Source organism: Galeopterus variegatus, unplaced genomic scaffold (assembly GCF_000696425.1).
Source record: "Galeopterus variegatus unplaced genomic scaffold, G_variegatus-3.0.2 Scaffold2, whole genome shotgun sequence".
Taxonomy (NCBI): domain Eukaryota; kingdom Metazoa; phylum Chordata; class Mammalia; order Dermoptera; family Cynocephalidae; genus Galeopterus; species Galeopterus variegatus.
The window spans coordinates 2,088,548-2,111,835 of record NW_007726113.1 but is presented as its reverse complement, the minus strand read 5'-3'; the positions used below and the strand labels follow the sequence as shown (position 1 = coordinate 2,111,835).

General features: G+C 33.9%; 1 protein-coding gene across 1 annotated transcript in view; it reads right to left on the bottom strand.

Annotated features, from left to right (window-relative positions):
- Nucleotides 1-430: 430 nt before the first annotated feature.
- Nucleotides 431-23,288, bottom strand: part of ZGRF1 (zinc finger, GRF-type containing 1) — an 81,814-nt gene continuing 58,956 nt past the window's right edge. Inside the window, exons 18-28 of the mRNA XM_008567019.1 lie at nt 20,777-20,891; nt 19,293-19,555; nt 17,264-17,423; nt 14,244-14,321; nt 13,889-14,036; nt 10,526-10,653; nt 9,155-9,278; nt 2,608-2,784; nt 2,339-2,473; nt 999-1,260; nt 431-814 (exon numbers count right to left, since the gene is read on the bottom strand). Coding sequence (XP_008565241.1) covers nt 657-814; nt 999-1,260; nt 2,339-2,473; nt 2,608-2,784; nt 9,155-9,278; nt 10,526-10,653; nt 13,889-14,036; nt 14,244-14,321; nt 17,264-17,423; nt 19,293-19,555; nt 20,777-20,891 — 1,748 coding nt within the window. The 3' untranslated portion in view covers nt 431-656. The remainder of the gene's footprint in view (nt 815-998; nt 1,261-2,338; nt 2,474-2,607; nt 2,785-9,154; nt 9,279-10,525; nt 10,654-13,888; nt 14,037-14,243; nt 14,322-17,263; nt 17,424-19,292; nt 19,556-20,776; nt 20,892-23,288) is intronic.

Here is a 23,288-nt window from a genome sequence, read left to right as displayed (position 1 = left end):
TTCATTCATTTGTTCATTCATCCAATGGATACTTTTTAAACACTTACTAAACCAGGTGTATGTGTGTGTGTGTGTGTGTGTGTGTGTGTGTGTGTGTGTGTGTGTGTGTGTGTATGGGCACTGGCCATCGCAAGGTGTTGAACACTGCTATCTACAGGTTTGAACTTTTAGTGTTCTTTTTTCTTTTTTGTACTTCTCAGAAGTTTTATTGTGGAGATGTTTTTGCTTATAAAATGATGGGACATTTACAAAAGATTCTGATAAAGTTAGAGTTCAGAAAGGAGTGTGTTGTTATATCTGTGTAGACATGATCTAATAGATGAGCTTTTGAGATATTTACTTCTTTTGGAAGTACACTGGTATTCCCCATGATGGCTTTCCCTCCCTCTTGTAAAATTCATTTCTTTAGCAAACAGAAAAAATACTTTTTAGAAAAAAATGTTTTTATCAGTAAGATTTTATATTACCTTCAACATCTGCCTATCTTAATGGAGGTAACATATACTTTTTTGAAGAGCAAAGTTTTAAATGTGTTTATTTAGTATGTTATTTAAATATCATCATGTATTTTTTTTATAATAGGGGTTTTAGAGTAATAAAAACATAAAAAATTATATAGTGTAAAATGAGTATGAATTTACATAAATACAAACTATCTATACCATGTCTTTTTGTGAAAGAGATTTATCTTTAGATTGACCTTTCTCACTCTTTTTCTTCTGTTTTTCTTCTGCTTGTTTTTCAAAATAATCTTTAAGGAGAATGTTCAGCTGTGGTTCATACTGACTTGCATGTTGCAATCCATCTTCCCTTCCTTAAAGAGATATAAAACATGAGACAACTATTCTTTATTTTATAGTGGTCCTTATATTATTAACATGTGAATTATCTCCCACAGTAGCAAATTCAGAGCTATTTCTTCCTGAAAATCCACAAGTATTAACCCATCAAAGTCAGTTTTAATTAAAATGCTTAAGTTAAACACATTCTTACGTTACCTTCACAGTGTTGGATCACACGCCCCCATAGTCGATTTTTCCTCAAACAGGCTAAATTTCCCACAATCAGCAAATGCCTTCTTCCTCTTGTCAATGCAACATTCATTCTTTTTTCTGAATCAATGAAGCCTACTTGTCTTGTCCTTACGCAGGACAGAATAATGATCTCCTTTTCAGCTCCCTGAAAAGCATCTACTGTGGACACCTGCACAGTTTTAATATTAGGATGGTCAAAGTCCACAGCACTAAGTAAATGACAAAGCTGTGGAGAAAAGAAGACAAGGATCATACAGTGCAGAGACTGTATGAAGAACTGTATGAAGGGATCACTGTATAAAGGGATCATACAATGCAGAAGAACGAAAGCCTCTGAACCTACTCACAACAACTATTTTAATTTAAAGTGGATAATTTCCATTTTTCTTTAATAACTCACATAGAGTTATTAAATAACTCTTTAATAACTCACATAGAGTTATTAAATAACTCTTTTTTTTTTTTCCTTTTTGTCTCTTTTCGTGTCCGGCAACGGATCGCAACCCTCAGTGTCGCGCCCGTACCGGACCGGGACCGGCAACGGGATCGCAAACCTGGGTGCTGCACCCACACCTCGCTCAGCCAGTGAGCGGGAACCGGTCTGCATGTGGGATCCGAACCCTCGGCGGGAGCGCCGCCGCGCTCCCAAGCAGCGCACTGTAGCAGTGAGCCACCAGGCCGGCCCCCTAAATAACTCTTTAATAACTCACATAGAGTTAGCCAGATAGTTTCTAAAATAACAGATAAATGACTAGATGACAATACCAATTATGAAATAAAATCAAAACTGGTGATTTATCTTTTGGTGAGGAACTCATTTGGATATGCTAATTTGAAGGTGATAAATAAACTAATAATAAAACAGATGAAAAAATACTAAGAGAAAAAGAAAGATGTAGTTAGAAGTAGTTGGCTCATGTGTACGTTAATATTTGGTATCTATCCTTGATTTCTAGTAAAATGTAATAATAATGAAAGAACATTTTGGAAAACAGAGATTCGATCCCATCTGTCCCAAAACACAAAGCATACACCATATTTTCTTCCCTCTAATTTGTTTATTTGCATTTTTGCCCCAACAGCTGTAAACTGAATTTAATTAAACCTCCTTAGGTTTATATTTAATTATACAGAAAAAAAGCCAGACCAGAAAAAAATCAGAATGTTTCTTTTTAAATACATTAATTACAGTCCCAAAAGTTTTTCAAACACGAAACCAAACTACTACAAATGTAATATAAAATATTGTAATATATAATTATAATATTTAATGTATAACAAATACTGTAATATGTAATACAAACCTTGTACATCTGGGATTTGTATAATGTTATTACCCCAATCATAGAGCCTGCTATTCCACTTGCAATCAGTGACTCAATCAGCTTGAGTGTAAAAGTAGCTTCTGCCACGTTATGAAAGCTGTTATCTCTTTCAATCTGGAATAAGAAACAGATCCTAAATTATATTTCCCAGAAAGGCTAGAAAGACCAAGTAAAATCATACAAACAACAATAAAATTAAACCAGGAAACTAAACCATGTTGAGTCCCATCAACATTAATGTCATTTACCTGTTCCAGTCCTTTAACGTTATAGAAACATAGGGTTGGTAGCCATTCCAATAAAGGGCTCCTCTCTGTTTCCGAAACACCATTCATGAGGTTTCCTTCATAAAACAGATCATTAGCAATAGCACTAATTGCAGGGTGACAACGATATTGGGTTCTCAATAGAACTGGCTTGTGACCCTAAGAAATTTAAATGCAGAAAAATAAATTAAAACATAACATTTTTTTTTTTCTCAAGGGAAAGAAAAATAGCAATATGATAAAAATTTTTAATGTTGCTTTTTTGTGGTCTTAAGAGAGATGAATTACAACCATGATAAAGACAATAAATAAAAATGTTTTTAAGATAAATTACTAAAGAATATGCTCATATTAAATTGACACAAGAAAATTAAAAATATAAAACATTTCAAATCTTTGACTTATTATCTAATTAATTTTGGCACCTAACATTATGCTTTTGCAATCTATCTGGAGTTGGCCTAACATTAAATTGAAAAAGAATCTTCAAAATTAGAAAGTGTTGTTAACTCTTTATTAACTTTCCTCACTGAATAAAAAGTCATTTTTCATTCTTAATCTTCAAAGAAATTTCAGTTTTTGTTAATCTATCAAAAAATCCAAGTTCCATCTATTTTAGGCTCTTCTGGAGCATGTTGTTTATTTGAAAAAAGTTCTACAGTAATGCTGAAACATTTTGAATAGCTACAACACATTCTAATAATAATACATATATAATTAAATGCAGAATTAATGACCACATGAACAAAATATCTTCTATAGGAGAAAAACATAAGGAAAAAAAAAATCAATTCTCAGTACTTTCTGGGGCATAAATTCGTCTAAGTTTATAAGTCCAAGTCAGGGGCCGGCCCGGTGGCGCACTGCTACAGTGCACCGCTTGGGAGCGCGGTGGCGCTCCCGCCGAGGGTTCGGATCCCACATACAGACCAGTTCCTGCTCACTGGCTGAGCAAGGTGCGGGCGCAACACCGAGGGTTGCGATCCCGTTGCCGGTCCCGGTCCGGTACAGGCACGACACTGAGGGTTGCGATCCGTTGCCGGACACAAAAAAAGACAAAAAGGAAAAAAAAAAAAAAAAGTCCAAGTCAGTACGTATGTGAAACCTCTGACAAAAAGTGTTAAGTACAAAAATAATCGGCAAAAAAAAAAAAAATGCTTAAAGGATCATTATTTATAACTGAAAACAACTAAATGTTCAATGTTAGACAAATAACTAAATTATGCAATATGCAACATAAAACTAAGTGATTAAATATACATATGACAACAGTGATGATTACACAGCTAGTAATAACAAGAGTAGATGATTTACCATTATGCAGAGTTTAAAAAAGGCAAATAGAAATTATATTTATGGTATAGTTTCAATTATGTAAAAATACATACATTTGATATATGCATATAGTCCTAGGATAAAATATGGAAGGAAAAAAATACTAAAACACTACAAAGGGTTTTCTTTTGGGTGCAGTGAGGTTATTATAGTTGTATTATTTTCACCTTTTTAGTTTTTCATTGTTTCCACACTTTCTATGAGTAGTAGATATTATTTCTTTTGCTTTTAATTAATTCTGAACTATTTTAAATATACAGAAAAGAAAAAAAAAAAAAAAAAGACATCCATCTACCCACCACCTAAATTTGACAATAGCATTTGGTCATATTTGCCTCAGATCTCTCTTTTGTTAAGAAGTAAAATATGACATACATAGCTAAAAGCCCTTCCTTCACTACTTTCCACTAACATCTTCTCCAGAAATAACCCCAATTCTGAATTTTTTTGTGGCATTCCCATGCATGCTTTTATATGTTTATTACATCAATATGTGCCTATGAGTAATATATATTATCATTTTTTGCTTTTAAAATATATATTATTATTTTTGCTTTGAAATTCTCACAAATGGCATTTTACTATAAGTAACCCTTTGCACCTTGCTTCTTTCAACATCCACTATGTTTCTGAGAACTATCTACATGGGTCAAGTTCATTAATCTTAACTGTCTTATATTATTCCACTCTGTGACTAAATCACTTTTTAGTCTATCCTTTATTTGCCCTTTTTGAATTCCCCAAAATAAAAACCTACTTCATATTCTGAAAGGCATTGACAACAGATAACTGAAAAAGCAAAGGGCAAAACAGAATGTATAGTAAGTTACAATTTGTTAAAACTAGGAGAAAATATTTTATATATTTGTTTATGTTGGCATAAAATATCACTGGAAAGATATAAGAAAGGGATGATGGTTGCTTGTGGGGAGAGTAACTGAGTGGTAGGAGGACAGGAGTGAAAGTCTTCACTGTCTCCATGCTTTTTGGTTCCTCTAGAATTTTGAACCATGTGACTATATTACCTATTCAAAAATGTTTTAAGAATTTAAATAATTTCTTAAAATTAAGATTTTTAAAAGCCATTAAAAAGATCTGATTCAAAAGAGGCTAGACACTGACATTGTGGAAGGAGTAGAACATTTTACAATTCAATTCAATTACAATCAAAAACACAGGACAACGGAAGGTTGGTTCTTCATAAAACTGAACACAACGCAACTCAAAAGTTAATGCAAGTTGAAATTCAGTTTAAGATGGAACTTCTGAATTAACAGGGAAGAATAAAGCTGCCTTGCAGAACCCATTCTCTAATATATAAAGGTACAAAAAAATGCTAAAAACAACAGCAAAGAAAAAAAATTCAGCAGTCATGCAACAAAGAAAGGTTTACAGCCAGCCCAATGCCATAAACATTAAACAGTGCTTGTCATCAAGAAAGAAACAAGATTCTGAGGTAGGAAAGAGAAATGCAGCAGAGTGAGATTACTAATTTCTCCAGAAGTCATATAATGGAAATGGCTCCTAAGAAGAATAATGAAACAGGAGAAGTGAATACGAAGTTTTTAGTGGGAGCAAAGGCTCTGAGGACCATACATGGAACTGATGGGACATTTGAGGCCCAGGAGTATACCTACTTTGGGAAAGGAACAACACCTCCAACCATGTAAACTGAATCCTTGTACAATGTGTTTAACAAAACCTTAGAAGTGAGCATTGCCCACATAAGGTCATAAAGACAGCATACATTCTTTTTTTTTTTTTTATGACCGGTAAGGGGATCTCAACCCTTGGCTTGGTGTTGTCAGCACCATGCTCAGCCAGTGAGCAAACCGGCCATCCCTATATAGGGATCCGAACCCGTGGCCTTGGTGTTATCAGCACCGCACTCTACCGAGTGAGCCACGGGCCGGCCCTACACAGCATACATTCTTAACCTGGTTCTATTCCAATTCCACCTCTAACCCTCTCTCCCACCAACATATTTTCATGGAACTGGGAAAACAGAAAGAACACACAGAATACAAATCTGAGAGAGCTGCCCAAGAATGAAAGTGAGAAAATGAAACAAGAATGGCAATCATGCAAACATACTATAGCCCCTCCCCCAAAATTAATAAAATAAAGGAAGACAATGCAAAGGATACATACAGAACCCAACGCAGACAAAAACATAACCAAGGAACAGAAGAAAAATGTCCATAATTTAATCAGAATTTAGAATTTAATCAGAATACAATTCAGTAAAACAAAATCTCAAAGGTGATATGATTAAAAGATAATGAGATTAAAAGGGAAATTTCAATCCTAAAAAAACAAACTGGTTTTCAAAACAATATCATTTAAAAAACTAATAAACTAAAAGCAGCAAAGAACAAAATAGAATTTCTTCACAAAACTCACTAAAATTCAACTTAAAACTAAATGCAACTTGAAACTCAATGTAAGGAGAACAGAAATAAAATTTCTGACATAGAAGAAAGACTTCATAGATAATGTAGATGAAATTAAAGTAATTTAAACAGAAGACAGATAAAGACACCTAATTATAAGAATAATTGAAGTACTTCTACGTTATGGACTAAATGTCTGTGTGCCCTCAAAATTCATATGTTGAAGCCTTAACATCCAATGTGATGGTATTTGGAGGGAGGACCTTAGGTGGTAATGTTTTAGATGAGGAAAAGGGCATGATGGGATTGGTGTCCTAGTAAGAAAAGGAAGAGACCAGAGCTCTTTCTCTCTTTCTCTTTCTCTCTCTGCCATGTGAGGACACAACAGGAAGGCAGCCCTCTGCAAGCCAGTGATCAATAGAATAGAATAGGGAGCCTAGAAATAAGCCCTATATAAGTGGCCAATTAATTTTCGATGAGGGTGCTAAGACAATTCAATGGAAAAAGGACAGCCTTTTTAACAAATGGTGTTGGGAAAACCAGATATCCACATGCAAAAGAATAAAGTTGGACACTTACCTTATACTATATACAAAAATTAAGTCAAAATGGATCAAAGACCTAAATATAAGAGCTAAAATTATAAAACTCTGTGAAGTAAACACTGGGGAAAATCTTCATGACACTGGATTTGGAAGCAATTTCACTGATACGATATCAAAAGCACAAGCAACACAAGAAAAAATAGGTGAATTGGACATCAAAATCAAGAACTTCCGTGCATCTATCAAGAAAGCAAAAGACAACCTACAGAATGGAGGAAAATATTTGCAAATCATACATCTGATAAGAGGTTAATATCCAGAATATATGAAGAACTCCTATAACTCAACAACAAAAAAACAACCCAATTCAAAAATGGGTAAAAGGCATGAATAGGCATTTCTTCAAAGAGTATATACTCGTACAAATGGCCAATAAACACATGAATAGATGCCCAACATCATTAGTCATTAGGGAAACCACAATGAGATTCTACTTCACACCTGTTAGGATGGCTATTATTTTTTTAAAAAAAAGGAAAATAACAAGAGTTGGCCAGGATGTGAAGAAATTGAAACCCCTGTGCATTGCTGCTGGAAAGGTAAAATGGTGCAGCTGCTATAAAAAACACTGTGGCAGTTCCTCAAAAAGTTAAATATAGAATTATCATATGACCCAACAATTGTACTTCTAGGTAAATAATGAACTAAAAGCAGGGATTTGGATAGATAGTTGTACAGAAATGTTCACAACACCGTTATTCACAATAACAAAAATGTGGAAACAACCCAAATATCCATCACCAAAAATGCAGTATATACATGCGATCTAATATTATTCAGCCTTAAAAAGGAATGAAATTCTGATACATGCTGCAACATGGATGAACCTTGAAAACATATGGTAAGTAAATAAGACAGACACAAAATGATAAATACTGTATGATTCCACTTATATGAGGCACCAAGAATAGGTACATTTATAGAGACAGAAAGCAGAACAGAGTTTACCAGGGGCTGGGGGGAAGGCGAAATGGAGAATAATTGTTAAATGGGTACAAAGTTTCTGTTTGGGATGATGAAATGGAAATGGAGAGGTGACAGTTGGACAACACTGCAAATGTACTTAAAAAAAAAAGTAGTATAGTGCTGATTCATGCTACAGTGTGGGTGAACCTAAAAAATGTCATGCTAAGGGAAAGAAGCCAGACACAAAAGGTCACATTTTGTATGATTCCATTTATATGAAATATTCAGAATAAATAAATCCATATACAGAAAATAGACTTGTAGTTGCCAGAAGCTGGAAGGAAGAGGGAATGGGAAGTAACTGCTAAATGAGTGAGTGTGAGGTTTCATTTTGGAGGGATGAAAATGTTTTGGACCTAGATAGAGATAGTGGTTGCACAGCACTGTGAATGTACTAAATGCCAATGAATTATTCACTTTAAAATGGTTAGTTTTATGTTAGGTGAATTCCACTTCAATTTAAAACTATATTAATAATTAATATAAAAACTTTTTTTAAATGTGAAGTAGAGCTCTACACAGATAAAAGAGGCATAAGTTTTTTGATTTTAGAACAAAATCAATATGCTTATTATCCACTACTAAAGTACACAGGGAAAAGATTCTTTTCATTAATTAATTAATTAATTAATTAATTAATTTTTATTTTATTTTATTTTTTATTATTTTTATTTTATTTTATTTTATTATTTTTATTTTATTTTATTTTATTTATTTTATTTTTATTTATTTTATTTTATTTATTTTATTTTATTTTATTATTTATTTTATTTTATTATTATTTTTTTGGTGGCTGGCCGGTATGGAGAACCAAACCCTTAGACCTTGGTGTTACAAGGCTGTGCTCTAACCAACTGAGCTAATCCACCAGTGCTGATTCTTTTTATGAAGGAGTACTTGAATTACAGGGTTCTACTTATCTTTAAAATGTGTACTTTTTTTTTTTTTTTTTTGTGTGACCAGTAAGGGGATCGCAATCCTCAGCACAGTGTGGTCCGCACCACACTCAGCCAGTGAGCACACCGGCCATCCCTATATAGGATCTGAACCCGTGGCCTCTCTCCCGAGTGAGCCACGGGGCCAGCCCTAAAATGTGTACTTTCTAAATAGCTCCTATTATAAATTGTCTTAAGGCAGGACTAGGTCATCTAATATTTTAATTTTCTATCAACCCCCCACACAGTATATAATCAATAAATGATAACTCTGTATGAATTTAGCAATAGGTACCATTAAGCAAAGTCGATCAAAAAGAGTTTGTTCCAATCCATTTTCATGAGCTGCATCAGAACCCTGAATAGTAGGAGGCAGCTGTTTGGGGTCTCCAACAAGAACCAGCTTTTCACATTCAAACCTAAAAACAGAATTTCAAAAATTAATCTAAGCCATGAAAAAAGGGTACTAGATCATTTATTGCACTGCTTTCCAAAATGTATTTCAAAGAATTCAAATCCCATGAATTGTCCCAAGAAGTAACAAGGCTTAATAGTGCTAATAAGTGTATTAAAGGCTTTCAAAAGTTACACAGTAAAGAATCCTTCATATAACTTTATTTTTTCCTACATAAAACCTATTAGGCCTTGCCTCTAGATGGAATTTAATATTTCACAGAACATATTTGGGAAATACTGATTTTTAGAATCCATATACTATTAGAATTAGAGGCTTTCTTAGAAGTCATTTGGCTTAAACTCTTGTTTTAGAGATGAAATAAATTAGGCTCTCGGAGGCTAAAAGTCTTTCTAAATAGGAGTAGGATAAAGCGGGAAAAAATCCAAATTTTGTAAGCAAACCTATATCCAAATCTCAATTCTATTATATTTTATGGATACAACATATTAATTAATCTCTTCATGTTTCAGTATTCTTAATAACCTGTAGGTAATAGTACCTTGCATGGCTTTGCAAGGATTAAATTAAATATATGAGTTTAGTATGCTCAACAAGTATTACTCCTCTACCCTCTGCCACTCTTCCATCCCTGGCTCCTTAGTAGGGTGACCAACTCATCCTAAAAACTGAAAGCCTCATGATTTGGGAACCTCCAAGTCTCGGGCAAACCATGACAGTTGGTTCCCTACTCCCTCATTAATTGGGACAGAGCAAGGACTTCCCAAGAAGAGTGCTCTAGTACTCTTTCCACTACTTTTAGGAGTCCTCAATAAGGGATGCTTTACAAGCACACTATTTCAATTGGCTGAAACAGCTTAAAGGATTTCACAGTTTTTTAATTTTAGGAGAAAAGTTTTCATTTTCTACTTGTTTTTCTTTATATACTTTATATCATTTCACAATCTAAAAATTATTTTCAGAAACTAAACATGAATTTTATCAAGGTAAGGAAACTGAAGGACATTCTTCAGTGGAGTTTATGATTAAAGAGCAACTTTTAATTTAGTTGAGAAATCTGCAAGATTCTAGTAGAATCCTAGCACTAGGGTTATCAGTGCTTTAAGAATTATGTCATCACAAACTGTGATCTTACAATATTTTGATATATTAGCCCCCCAAATTTCCCTCTGTATTTGTCTTAAAAGTCAGTACTTGAATTGCTATGAATTTTAACAAAAATTTGGTAAGGGAAAAGAATTTTTAGGTTACCTTGCAATGGGAAGTAGAGAGGCTGGTTCAGTTATTTGACTACACTCATCCAGCACTACCACAGGAAATTTAAGATCACTCATGCATGGGAATGGGCAGGCTGCACAGGTAACTCCAACTACTCGAACCTTTATTACAACAAAAATGTTATTAATTACAACTATTAAAAGAAAATGAAATTATGTATTTACCAAAGAAATTGTAGGCTAAAATCAGAAAGCAAGTTAGTCCTAATTTAATTTCTGGCAATCAGAAATCATAGGTCACTTTATCTCCACATTTTCATTATTCTTACATACAAAATTGAAATCAGAATATAAGCTACTTAAGCCAAAAGCCCCTTAATAAGAACAAACAAAAGTAATGTTTTGATATTCAAAAGGAAAATATTACAATATCAAGGATTTTAAAGTATCAAGGATAACGCACATTTTTATCTTCTAGATGGGCTGAATAAAGATAATATGCCTTATATCAACACAGGCCAAAGTTCTCCACAAAGAACAATGAATATGCTAATGAACTATCCTTTGCTTAACCTTCAAGCACACTAGGTTTTTGATTTACTTAATTAGGTAAAGATGGCTAACTAATTCTGAATAATAGTAAATTAAAGTGTACTTATAGCCCGTAAGTATACTTGAATCTTACAAGTTAAATATTATATCAGAATGCTATTATTCAAGGCAAAAAACTTAACAAAAGCTGGTATCTAATCTCTGGAACTAAATGGAAACAATAGAAAAATCTGTGAATTTTCTAATTGGATGTGGTCATTGGCTTAGTAGTCCACTAGCTATACACATGCATGCATGGACACACGGATGTGCCTGTGTATATATGCATATATTTACATATATGTATACACACATATATACTTATGTACATACACTTACACATATATACATATTACTAATTACACTTCTTGGTAACAGGGTAGTCCATAAAAAACAGACCGTATCTTTTTTTCAACAAATATAAGTGACGAAAATATGCTTTAAATTTCAACAAATTAAATATTGCTTCCACAGATCCTGTGAAATAAAATATCATACACACCCTATTTCTTTAATAATAAATAACATTCATCACACACAATAGCTCTCTATCAGTTATGTTTTCCTTCTCTTGTTAAAAACAAAAACAAAAATTCTAAAGCCACATTTATATTAGAAATTCCAGAGTATTTAAACATTTGATTCTCTAAAAATGATTAAGCCTTGGTATTATTCTGAAATATCATTCATTATCTAGTTTCTGATAATAATACCTGATAAAAACAACTTTAGAATGAGAACTCCAAAGTTATGAATCGGGAAGCATGTTTTTTTTTTTTTTTTTTTTTTCTTTTTCCATGTCCGGCAACGGATCGCAACCCTCAGTGTCGCCCCCATACCGGACCGGGACCGGCAACGGGATCGCAACCCTCGGCGTTGCTCCCACACCTCGCTCAGCCAGTGAGCGGGAACCGGTCTGTATGTGGGATCTGAACCCTCGGCGGGAGCGCCTCCGCGCTTCCCAAGCGGTGCACTATCGCAGTGCGCCACCGGGCCGGCCCCAGGAAGCATGTTTTTTAATTTAAAGAAATATCTAATACAAAAACCTGAAGTACTAATTTTTTTCTTTAAAAAATTGTATTGTTACTTAAGTTATTACTATATTGCTGAGATTCTAACAGCAGAAAAGATTTAGTTATTGACCTAGGAAGCAGTGATGAACTATGAAGCACTTTTTAAAATTAGTTTTATTGTAAAGACATGTCACTTTAGGAATGTGTCAGGTCTGAATGCCTGATTGGACCTTGGAAATATGTTAGAGAAAACTTTAAAAAAAAAAGATTCTTCTAAAATAGCTTTCATTTGTGAATAAGTGGGACCAATAAGCAATAGATTATGGTAACCAGGCTTTTGTTTAGAAAATTATCAAAGAAACCATTAGCAGTTATTTTTACAAGTCATTATTATGTTGGGTAAGTGAGCAGAATGGTAAGTAGTTTATATAAATAATTTGCATTAACTAAATACTACCAAACTAAGCTTTTCTGGATTTGGTTGAAAACAGGGTACAGATTTAACTGTATAATTTAGATAACAGAAAGATAGTCTGAAACCCTCTGAGGATTCTAGAACCAAAACTTATTGTGAATTGGTTATTTCTGATTTCTCTCTTCCTCCCTGTGAGAGTACTATTACACATCCACACCTTTGCTACGTGACTTAGTAGTGCTTCCCACCAGAGAAGTAGGTGGAACATAGGAGCTTACTTCAAAAAGCTCATGGAAAGATTTGTATCATGTTTCAATTCTTTTTTTCACAAACTTTTTGAAGTACCCTCATGTTTCCCTGCCTCGCTGATGTTGGGCTTAGCCATATGACCTGTTATACAGCAAATGGAATGTTAGCAGACATGATGTGAACAAATGCTTTAAATGTGTCATGTGATCTGACCTGCCTCTTACTTTTCTGCCATATATCTGGAGAAGAGCATCATGCCATAGGCAACTGTTCTCATAATAAGAGACTTGACCCATAGCCTCAAGCCAAGCCACACCAGTTACCTGTATAATCATAAGTTGTTGTCTTAAAATATTAAGATTTTATTTGTTAAGCAGCATTATTTCAGCAATAGCTGCTCAATACAGAGTCCCAAGCAGGATGATTTTCCCAAATCTGTTACAGAAAGTAACCAATGTCCACATGGGCCAAGAAGCCAACAACTCCATCCCCCTTTCTTTTCCCCATGCTCTCCTTTCATAGGAGGAAGCTACTGATTAATTTCTTTTCCTTCTACCAGCTGATGCCCAAGCTGCCCTGGATCAGAACTTGAAAAAGGGAACAATACTACTTGTTACAGCCTGGGATCCTGTGTCTCCAGTCTTGGCTCCCCAAATCTGGAAGCAAGTGTCTGAGCCTCCTGGATTCTGGGATGTAGACAGACTCTGAAATGACTAGCTTTCTAGGAAAGCATCGAAGACAAATTTCACTCGGATATTTTGCCTAGGGTCAGATCTTCTCTTTCTCTATTTTTCCTCAAATACAACCAATTTCATTTAACTTGCCAGGAATCTATTCCCACCTGTACACTTTCCTCTTCAAGCCTATAAAAAGGTATGCAAATAAGGCAAAGAAGAACGAATGACTCAATCATAGTGAGTTGGATCTGTTCATAAACATGAAGAATGCTTTGAAGCAAACATAAAATATGCACTGGGTAGATTATATCCAAGGATGTACATGTGCATGCCTTACTTAAATCTAAGTTATCACAATAGTTTTGTTTTTGTTTTTAAATCCATCAACAGAAATAAGAGAATCTGAATAGTATGTATTAATTAAGAAACAAATTGAAGCTTCTTCCTTTTACCTGCTTCAGCAGGGTTTTATTGGTCCCCAGTTTATGCTGCTCAATACTTTTTCTCACATAGACTCTTTCCACAGGAGTTAGGTCTTCTTTCATTAGAGCGTGTAGTTCTTTTAATTGTTCATTTTCATTTTCTGAGCCAGCATGCAGGCTAAAGAAAGAATTACATAAAAGAACACCCCTCTTTATTCCATTTTTCATAGCATCACTAAAAAGTAAAATACAGACTAAGATAACCAAGAAATAGATAAGGCTTTCTCCACTCTTCTTCAAAAAACTAAATTTACGGTAAGAGTTATATAAAATTACCATACTTCTCTCTAAACATTCTGCGACTTTTGAAATTTAGCATTCTTACCTATAAGGTAAAATTGGTTTGGCAATCTTCCTAACACTTCCAACTCTGACAAACTTTTCAAATCCAAAACTGAGAAGCCTTCAAAAAAAAAAAATTAAAAAAAATAAATAAATTCTGATTACTTAGAAAATAGAATATAAAACAAAGTTTCATGTAATATTTTGTTATTAAAGTTAATTTTGTATACAGTATATTATAGAGTTATATAATTTAATGTGAAATACCCAAACTCAAAGTAAATGTAGTGTAGTTGAAAGATTTTTTAATATAATGTATTTTCTAGAGAACTTAAAAATACCTACAAAGGTACTTCAAAAAGTTCACAGAAAAACAGAATTAAAAGATAATGCAAATCTTTCCATGAACTTTTTGAAGACTGTCTCATATTATTTTAAGTTAAGTCTCATTAAATGGTCATAAAATACCAATGTTAGTACTTATCACAAAGAAAATTACCTCTAAAGACATAATAATATGGAAAACAATAGCTACCATATATTTAACACTGAGATTTATGAAGAAGAGCCTCTCTACATGAATTACCTTGTTTAATACTCACTACATCTCTGCACAATATCTCATCTTGGAGATGAGGACACAAGTTCAGAGGTAAAGTCATTTTGCTGAAGCCACATAGCTAATACACGAGGTCAGCCATGATTCAAACCCAGTCAACTCTGTCTATATCCAAAGGCTTTGGTCCTTTCTCTACACACATTACCCCCCAGTTAGAGCTTTGTGAGGAAGGACCCCTCTCCTACCCTTTCATCTTATATATCTTACAGCTTTAGCTCTATGCTAGGAACAGAATTGGAAATAAATGAATACTGAATCCTCCAAAACATCTACCACCTCAAAATGAGAATTTAAAGAGCTAGAGAATGAAACTATAGCTCTCCAAACAATTTTCGAAAATATTTATGAAGCAATTTATTTAATGTCAATACATTTCAATTTTTATATTTTTCATAGTCTTCATCTTGGGGAATAGTCAGCTACTTTTCAGTTTGAAATACTAGCTTACATTTTTTTCAATGCAAGTTTGTGTTAAATATATAATAACAAAGGGTACAATATCCTCATAGTACTGCTGTTTACCCATGCTCTTCCATTTCTTCTCAGGAAACTATACTATCCTGTCCATTATGATAGGAATACATTGTCTGTTCAAGTGCACATCAAACACATTATTTCAGTGTATGAGTCCAGACTATAAGCAGTTGAGGCATATATTCTAATTACACATTCACATTTCTCAGCTCCTTATCAGAGGTTTAAGCATTAAAGAATCTCTTTTAAATGTTTCCTGTTACCTTTTAGTATTCAGTATTTACCTTCTTTCTTCATTCCAACTTCTTGATTTTTGTTTTGTTTTGTTTTCTAACAGTCTACAGTTAAGTTTTCTTCTCAGGCTAAGCAATCTAAAATTCTTTCCTGTTCAGTCCACAGGTCCTCATTGATTGTCTTTAATCAAAAAAATATCCTAGGGCTGGCCAGTTAGCTCAGTTGGTTAGAACGTGGTGTTACAACACTAATGTCAACAGTTTGGATTGCTGCACTGGCCAGCCACCAAAAAAAAAAAGCATTGTCCTCATTTTTTGATTACTTTTAGATTACTTACACGAGTGCACACCTTTCTGAAAGGCAATTTTGCAAAGAAGCTTAAAAATGTTCATATCTTTTATTTTAGACTTGGGACTTTTTCCTAAGAAAAGAATAAAAAATGGGTATCTTTATGTTTAAAGGTATTTGTAATAATTTTGAAAGAACTTACTAATCAAAAATCGCTTAAAGTATATATAAGCAAATCATTGAATATAATAGCTATAAAAAGTTATATTTTCTAGTAAGATTTAATGCCAGAGAGAAACAATATTTATGTAAAAAAAGCAAGACACAAAACAATATATACAATTGAATCTCAAGTCTGGAAAACAAAGTGTATGTGTGTGTGTCTATTAAAAAATCTGCTAATAAATATAATAAAATATTAGCCGTATAGGCTGCATATTTTCTACCATAGGCATTATCTTATGTGATTATAAAAGCTAATTTTTAAAAAGCCTAGACTTATAAATAATGCATTATTTCTACTAATCAAACTTTTTCATTTATCTTGAAATTCAGATCATTGAACACTGGATTATTGGTAAAATACTGTAATATTTTCTTTGAATTTTAAATAAAATGTTATGCAATCATAAACATTTTCTACCTGCAGAACAGACTGCTATTGCCTTCTCTGGATCCTTCTTATTAAAATAAAAAGCATAATTTACTTAAATTGTTCAGCTCTTTTACTATTATGTTTTCATACATGCAGATGAGCAAGAGACTGACCTATAACTTGTTGGTTCTGGGATTTGTTTTAGCCTACTTCTAAGGTAATAGACCTGAGAGTCCTGGGTCAGAGGCAAAGGACTTTTACTTATGGCACAGGAAGCAGCATAAACACCATCGTATCTGCACTGGTTTCCCTTGGCCACCAAGTCACACAGGGAGACTCAGAGGGTCCAGGTGGATGCCTGCACATGAAGTGGGTTGAGTTGTAGGACAGAAGCACTAAGGTTGGGGATCCACTGTTTTTACAACAAGGAGTAAGCAGGCCTACTCTTTGTCCTGGAAGGAGACGTTACCTCATCAGTCAAAGCTGCTTGCTGCAAACACAACCCTGAGAAATGTCTTTCATAAGCATGGTCACAGCCTTGCATCTCTGGAATCCATGGCAGATCACCTCCCCCAACAATACACGTCTAGCCCTACATGTTCTTGGCTAAACTCGAATTTTTATATGAGTATCCCTGTGCCAAAATTGTCAGGTTTGGTATTTGATTTTATCTCACTTACAAATTAACTAGTTAGCCTGTTGCACAGATGCTAGCTCTTGAGTCAGAGACAAAGGCCTTACATTCTTGGCTTATCCAGCAAGAATGTGCGCGGACACTCAGGGCCTGTGGTGGATTGCCTCTCTCAACAATAACCTAAAACATTAGCTACTTAAATTCACTTGTCATACCTACCCAAGAAGTACTCTGTCAACAGCTACATTAGTAGAAGAAGCAATCAGAAGTTTCCATGGCCTTGCATTTCCAACTGTAGGAGCTTCACTCCTTTCAAATAGCTGTACAAAGAACAAAATCACCACTGCCAGCAAATAACTCTTTCCTGCTCCAAAAACACCTAATTATTTTAAAGAAAGGGGAAAAAAATAAAGGCAATATAACAAATTTCTGAAAGCACAAGAAATTTTTCTTCCATCTCTCTCTCCTTCATTTGATTAATTTGTTCAAAAAACACTGAGTGTTCACTATATGCTAAGCACAAAGGATAAATAAACAGTCAAAATACCTCCCTCTTTAATGAGACCACAGTTTTCAGATGATAGACAAGTAAGGAAATGAAAATAAGATAATATGGTAAGTAACACTGCTATGGGATCAGAGAAGGAAGAAAATCGATCTCTGCTTTGGTGGAGATAGGAATGCTTCCTAAAAGTAAGGAGCAGAACTAAGCCTTCCAGGATAAGATATTCAGACTCTTTAGAGAAAGGGTCATTCTAGGCAGGGGCATGACAAAGCATGTAACTGTTAAAAGAACTTTAAGTATTTCTATGTAGCTTACAGCAAATAGGCAAGGGATGACGTTGATGAGATAGGCAAGGGGATAAATCACAAAATCTCTGCTTGCTACGGCTAAGAAAGTTTAAATTTTAACTTAAAGGCCAGGAAAAATTACTGAAGGATTTTAAGCAATGGGATTGATTTAATCAGATTGTTTTAGAAAAACAACTTGGGTGAAAATAGGAAGAAAGGGAAAACTAACAGTAGATCATCAACTAGAAAGTTGTACACGATAATCATAACAATAATAATGCCAACTTTACCTAGTGCCTCCCATATTCCAGGCACTGTTCCAAGCCCTTTACAAACTATATTAATTCATTTAATCATCCAACTCTATGAGGTAGATCCTATTAACATCCCCATTTTACAGAGCAGGAAATTAAAGCTAAGTGATAAGTAACCTGCCCCAAATCATACAGCTATCAAATGGTAGATGCACAATATAAATCCAGGATTCTGTGGAGGTGTGATAAAGGTATGATGATGTGGGTGCAAGTAAACTGGAAAGGAGACAATCAATAGGAAAGATGGGTAGAAGCTAGAAGGGACACGTCTCAATGACGGATATGATGTGGGGAGATAAATAGTAAGAGAATAGGAGAAGGATTAAGAGAGATAGTCAATCTAGAGAGAAAAAATAATCTAGGATGACTCTCAGGTGTTGATTTGGTTAACAGGGTAGATGTGGTGTAATTTCTCAAAACAGGACACAAAAGTAGAATTAGCTTTGAGATAGAGATCTATGGGAGAAAATGTCCTACAGAGGTTACAGAATCCAGATAAAAGTATGTACTCTGAATAGGAGGAAGTAAAGCTTCTTCATTGGGACAGAACCAAAAGAGGTAAGAACAGGTCCAAAATTAGGTATGTTGGAGAAGGAAGGCAGAATACTGAAAGAAATTTCTACTATGAACTTCATTTTCTGTTTTAGAGGCAAGATCAAAAGATCATGGGGCAAGGATGGGGTCATGAGAATAATGACAGTTTGGAATAGCTGCTGTGAAGGACAGAAGAGTGAGTGACTAGGAATTAATAAGAGGTTTTGCTACATATTGTACACATGTATTGATAATCGATTCTGTACCTCAAAAATACATATAATCAATTAAAAAAAAGAGGTTTTGCTCATCAAAGTTGAAGTCCACTCTAATAGAGCAACATGTAGACAACTAGTTGAAATCTGGATACTCTGATAACAAGTGTATAATGCTATTCATCAGATATGCTGCCAATTCTCCCTTTTAAAAGGGTGGTCAGTTCCACTCTCATCTAATAGTTTACTAAAATAGGTTCAGGTTAAAAAAATCTACTTAAAAGTTATTTTTGAACTCTGTTTGACTAAGAAATTACAAACGATTAGTTTGAGTTACAAAAGTTTACACATTATAATGTATTTACTAGAATTGTTTTCTTCCTTGTTTCTTACCATGTATGATTGTGATAGGGAGGGTATGGGTTTGCAGTTCTTTCACCTCTTCAGCATTTTCGTGTGATGCCATCATTTGAGCTATTTGAATTAGAGCCGTTGCTTGATCCTTGTTTAACTTGTGTGCCTGAATTAACTCACTAGCTAACTGCAATGCTGCTCCTAGGCTGAGTAGTTCAAATTTTGTGTTTATATTTGTGAAGCCTGGTGGGATAAATTTTCTCTTATTGACTCTCTTGTTGCTAAGTGAAGCTGACGAAGACCTAATAAAACAGCAACAATCAAAATCAAAGAAAAATTAGGGGCTTTTGAAATAGGTATGTAGACCTATTCATAACTTAGTTTTCACTTTATCAGCATTACAGAGAACTTTTTTTTTAAGGGAACAAACCAGAAATGGCACATACCCCAATTTGGAGAAAGAAAACGACCATTTGCTGACTACCTACTCTGTGCTGGCATTATGCTAAGCATTTTTTCTTTTTCTTTCTTTTTTTTTTTGTTTTGGCAGCTGGCTGGTATAAGAATCCAAACTCATGACCTTTGTGTTACAGGGCTGAGCTCTAACCAACTGAGCTAACTGGCCAGCCCTTATGCTAATATTACAATATTACTTGATGAAATCTTCACGATAACACTAGGAAGTAGTTAATTATCCCAAACAGAGATGCAAAAATATTAATTTTTTTCCCCAAAACTGCACCACGAATAAGTTATGAACTGGCCCATGCTCTGTTATGTAAACCTGACTTAGATCATTAATATAGTCCCTATTCAGGTAAAACTACAATTAATGAATTGGTTTTATTTCTATTTCTATAAAGACTGAATTCATTTCAAATTGCATAAATAATATAATGGAACCATAAGGATATTTATGATTAAATATGAATATTAAATATAACGATTATAATATCCTTATGGGACTTCATTGCGGGAAAAAAAATGAAACATCACAGATAGTTAATAGTACTCTAAGTTGGAAAATAAATTTTTTCTATTGCTTTAATGCATTTAATATAGTATCACTTCTAATTTTAAAAAAGATTTGGTGCTTGAGAAATTAAATATGAAATATAGATAATATCTAGAATAAAATCAATATTTATATATATATTAGATTGAAGCTATAAAATGATTCTTTTAAATGTTAAATAATTTGTGGTATAAAAATACAGATGAACAAAAAAATAAAACCAACACTCAAATGATTCTTAAGAAATTATCCCTTGACAAAACGAAAAAATTTGCAGTAACATTTATTAGCCCAAACCATAATAAATAAATAGGCAGGTGGATGGAAAATGATGTATATTTCCCTTTCTCTTTTTATTTTTAACTACTGACAGATGGTAATGTCATAGTCTGAAAGATAATTAAAATTTTATTAGCAACATTTATGCATGTACTTTTACTGTATTTTCATATTCACTTTTAGTTACCATTTTTAAATACCAGTGACCCAAAGGTAAATAATGACTTACATTGTTAACAGGTATTGCGTTAGTGGTAGAGTAGCTGGATTAAAGTAGTCCTGAATGTTTTTCAAAGTAGTCAGCTCTGTGCTAGCATTACAAACCAATAATGCATGGACGACTACTGCAGAGAGGATGCAGAAAATGAACATTTGACATAAATAAAATGTACCATAAAAAAACTCTGCATTAAACGTCCACATAATTCAGAGTTCAGCTACTGAATTAATTACACAACATAAAATAAGCCCTTAAGTACATGCAGAAGTCCCAAACACTCATCCATTAAATAAGCATACTACCTGCTCATTCCTTTTATATACGGGTACCCATAAATTATATAACCTAAATCATAGGAGGGTACTTCAAAAAATCTGTGGAAAGATTTGTATTCTTTTAATTCTATTTTTCCACAAAATTTTTGAAGTACCCTTATATGTGAACTTCCACGTGTCAGCAAATGAACAAGAACACCTGCCAAGAATTGGTGTATAGTGGCACTGCCTGACATCCGCAGTTTCCTTTAATCAGCATACCACTTGTGCTGTAGAGTGGAATTTGTCTAATTTTTAAACATTTTCTTGCATTTCTTCCTCAATTACTTTATAGAAACATATGGAAAACAGAAAATTAGAATGTTGATATTGGCGAGGAAACAACTGCAACAAACATGAAAATATCCATATAAAAAGCAACAAACATTTACTTAATTAGGCTCTTATTGGACTCAAGCTGCTTGGCTGTATTTATTCAATTATGAAAGAAAAGATCAAAAATTAAAAACATATATGAAATACTAGAAATGTATCATGAAATACTACTGCATCTTTAATTAGTTATGGACCAAATTCAACTATCAGAAATAATTCCAGAGATCTAAATGTATAGAGAAGTCTAGAGATTCATAGAACTGTACAGGAATTCAGCTTACTAAACATTTCTTTTTTAAAAGAAAAATAAGGCTGGTAGCTTACTGTCTTATTAAGAATTTTTCAAGACAGATGATAAGATACTCTCAAAGAAAAATCACACCCTCTGCTCAGTTCCTTGCAAAATCTCCAAGACCTTTTCAATGCAAAAATAAATTGTTTACTAAATGCACCTTCAAATAAACCAAGAGAATCAGAACTCAATGGTAGAAATTATTTGAGAAAATTCTCATTTAAAATGTTTAATGTTTATATTTTTAAAAATCAGGTATATACTATGTAAAATTTAACTTTACAAAATAAGTAATTGTTCAAGATCTCATGGTCAGCCCTACAATACTAACTGCAGAAACTGCAGAGATTTTTATATATTCAACTTTCCTACACATTTTTCAGGAACACATTGTACACAATACTAGGAACTAGAGGTGGGTGCCTTTTGTTGGCTTTTTTTGTTTTTTCTTCCAAATTTTACTTTATTTTCTAAATATACAATGTGGTTGATTATTGTAGCCAATTACAGAAACCTCCCTCCCAACTCCCTCTCCCCCTCAATCCCAACAATGTCCTTTCTGTTTGCTTGTCGTATAAACTTCAAGGTATTATAATTGTTATGTCTTCTTCCCTCCCCCGCCCCTGGTTTTTGTGTATTTATTTATTTATTTTTAGCTCCCACCAATAAGTGAGAATATGAGATATTTCTCTTTCTGTGCCTGACTTGTTTCACTTAATATAATTCTCTCTAAGTCCCTCCACATAGTTGCAAATGGCAGTATTTCATTCTTTTTTACAGCTGAGTAGTATTCCATTCTGTAGATATACCACATTTTCCATATCCATTCATCTGATGATGGACATTTGGGCTGGTTGCAACTCTTAGCTATTGTAAAAAGTCCTGCGATGAACATTGGGGAACAGGTATACCTTTGACTTTATGATTTCCATTCCTCTAGGTATATTCCCAGCAGTGGTATAGCAGGGTCATATTGTAGCTCTATCTGCAATTGTTTGGGAACCTCCATACCATTTTCCATAGAGGCTGCACCATTTTGCAGTCCCACCAACAATGTATGAGAGTTCCTTTTCCTCCGCAACCTTGCCAGCATATATCATTCAGAGTCTTTTGGATTTTAGCCATCCTAACTGGGGTGAGATGGTATCTCAGTGTGGTTTTAATTTGCATTTCCCGAATGCTCAGTGATGTTGGGCATTTTTTCATATGTCCTTTGGCCATTCATACATCTTCCTTTGAGAAATGCCTATTTAGCTCTTTTGCCCATTACTTAATTGGATTGCTTGTTTTCTTCTTGAAATGTTGTTTCATTTCCTTGTATATTCTGGATATTAATCCTTTCTCAGATGTATATTTTGCAAATATTTTCTCCCACTCTGTTAGTTGTCTTTTAACTCTGTTGTTTCTTTTGCTGTGCAGAAGCTTTTAAGTTTGCTCTAATCCCATTTGTTTATTTTTCCTTTGGTTGACCGTGCTTTTGGGGTCATATTCATGAAGTCTGTTTACAGTCCTACTTCATGAAGTGTTTCTCCTATGTTTTCTTTAAGAAGATTTATTGTTTCAGGGTGTATATTTAATT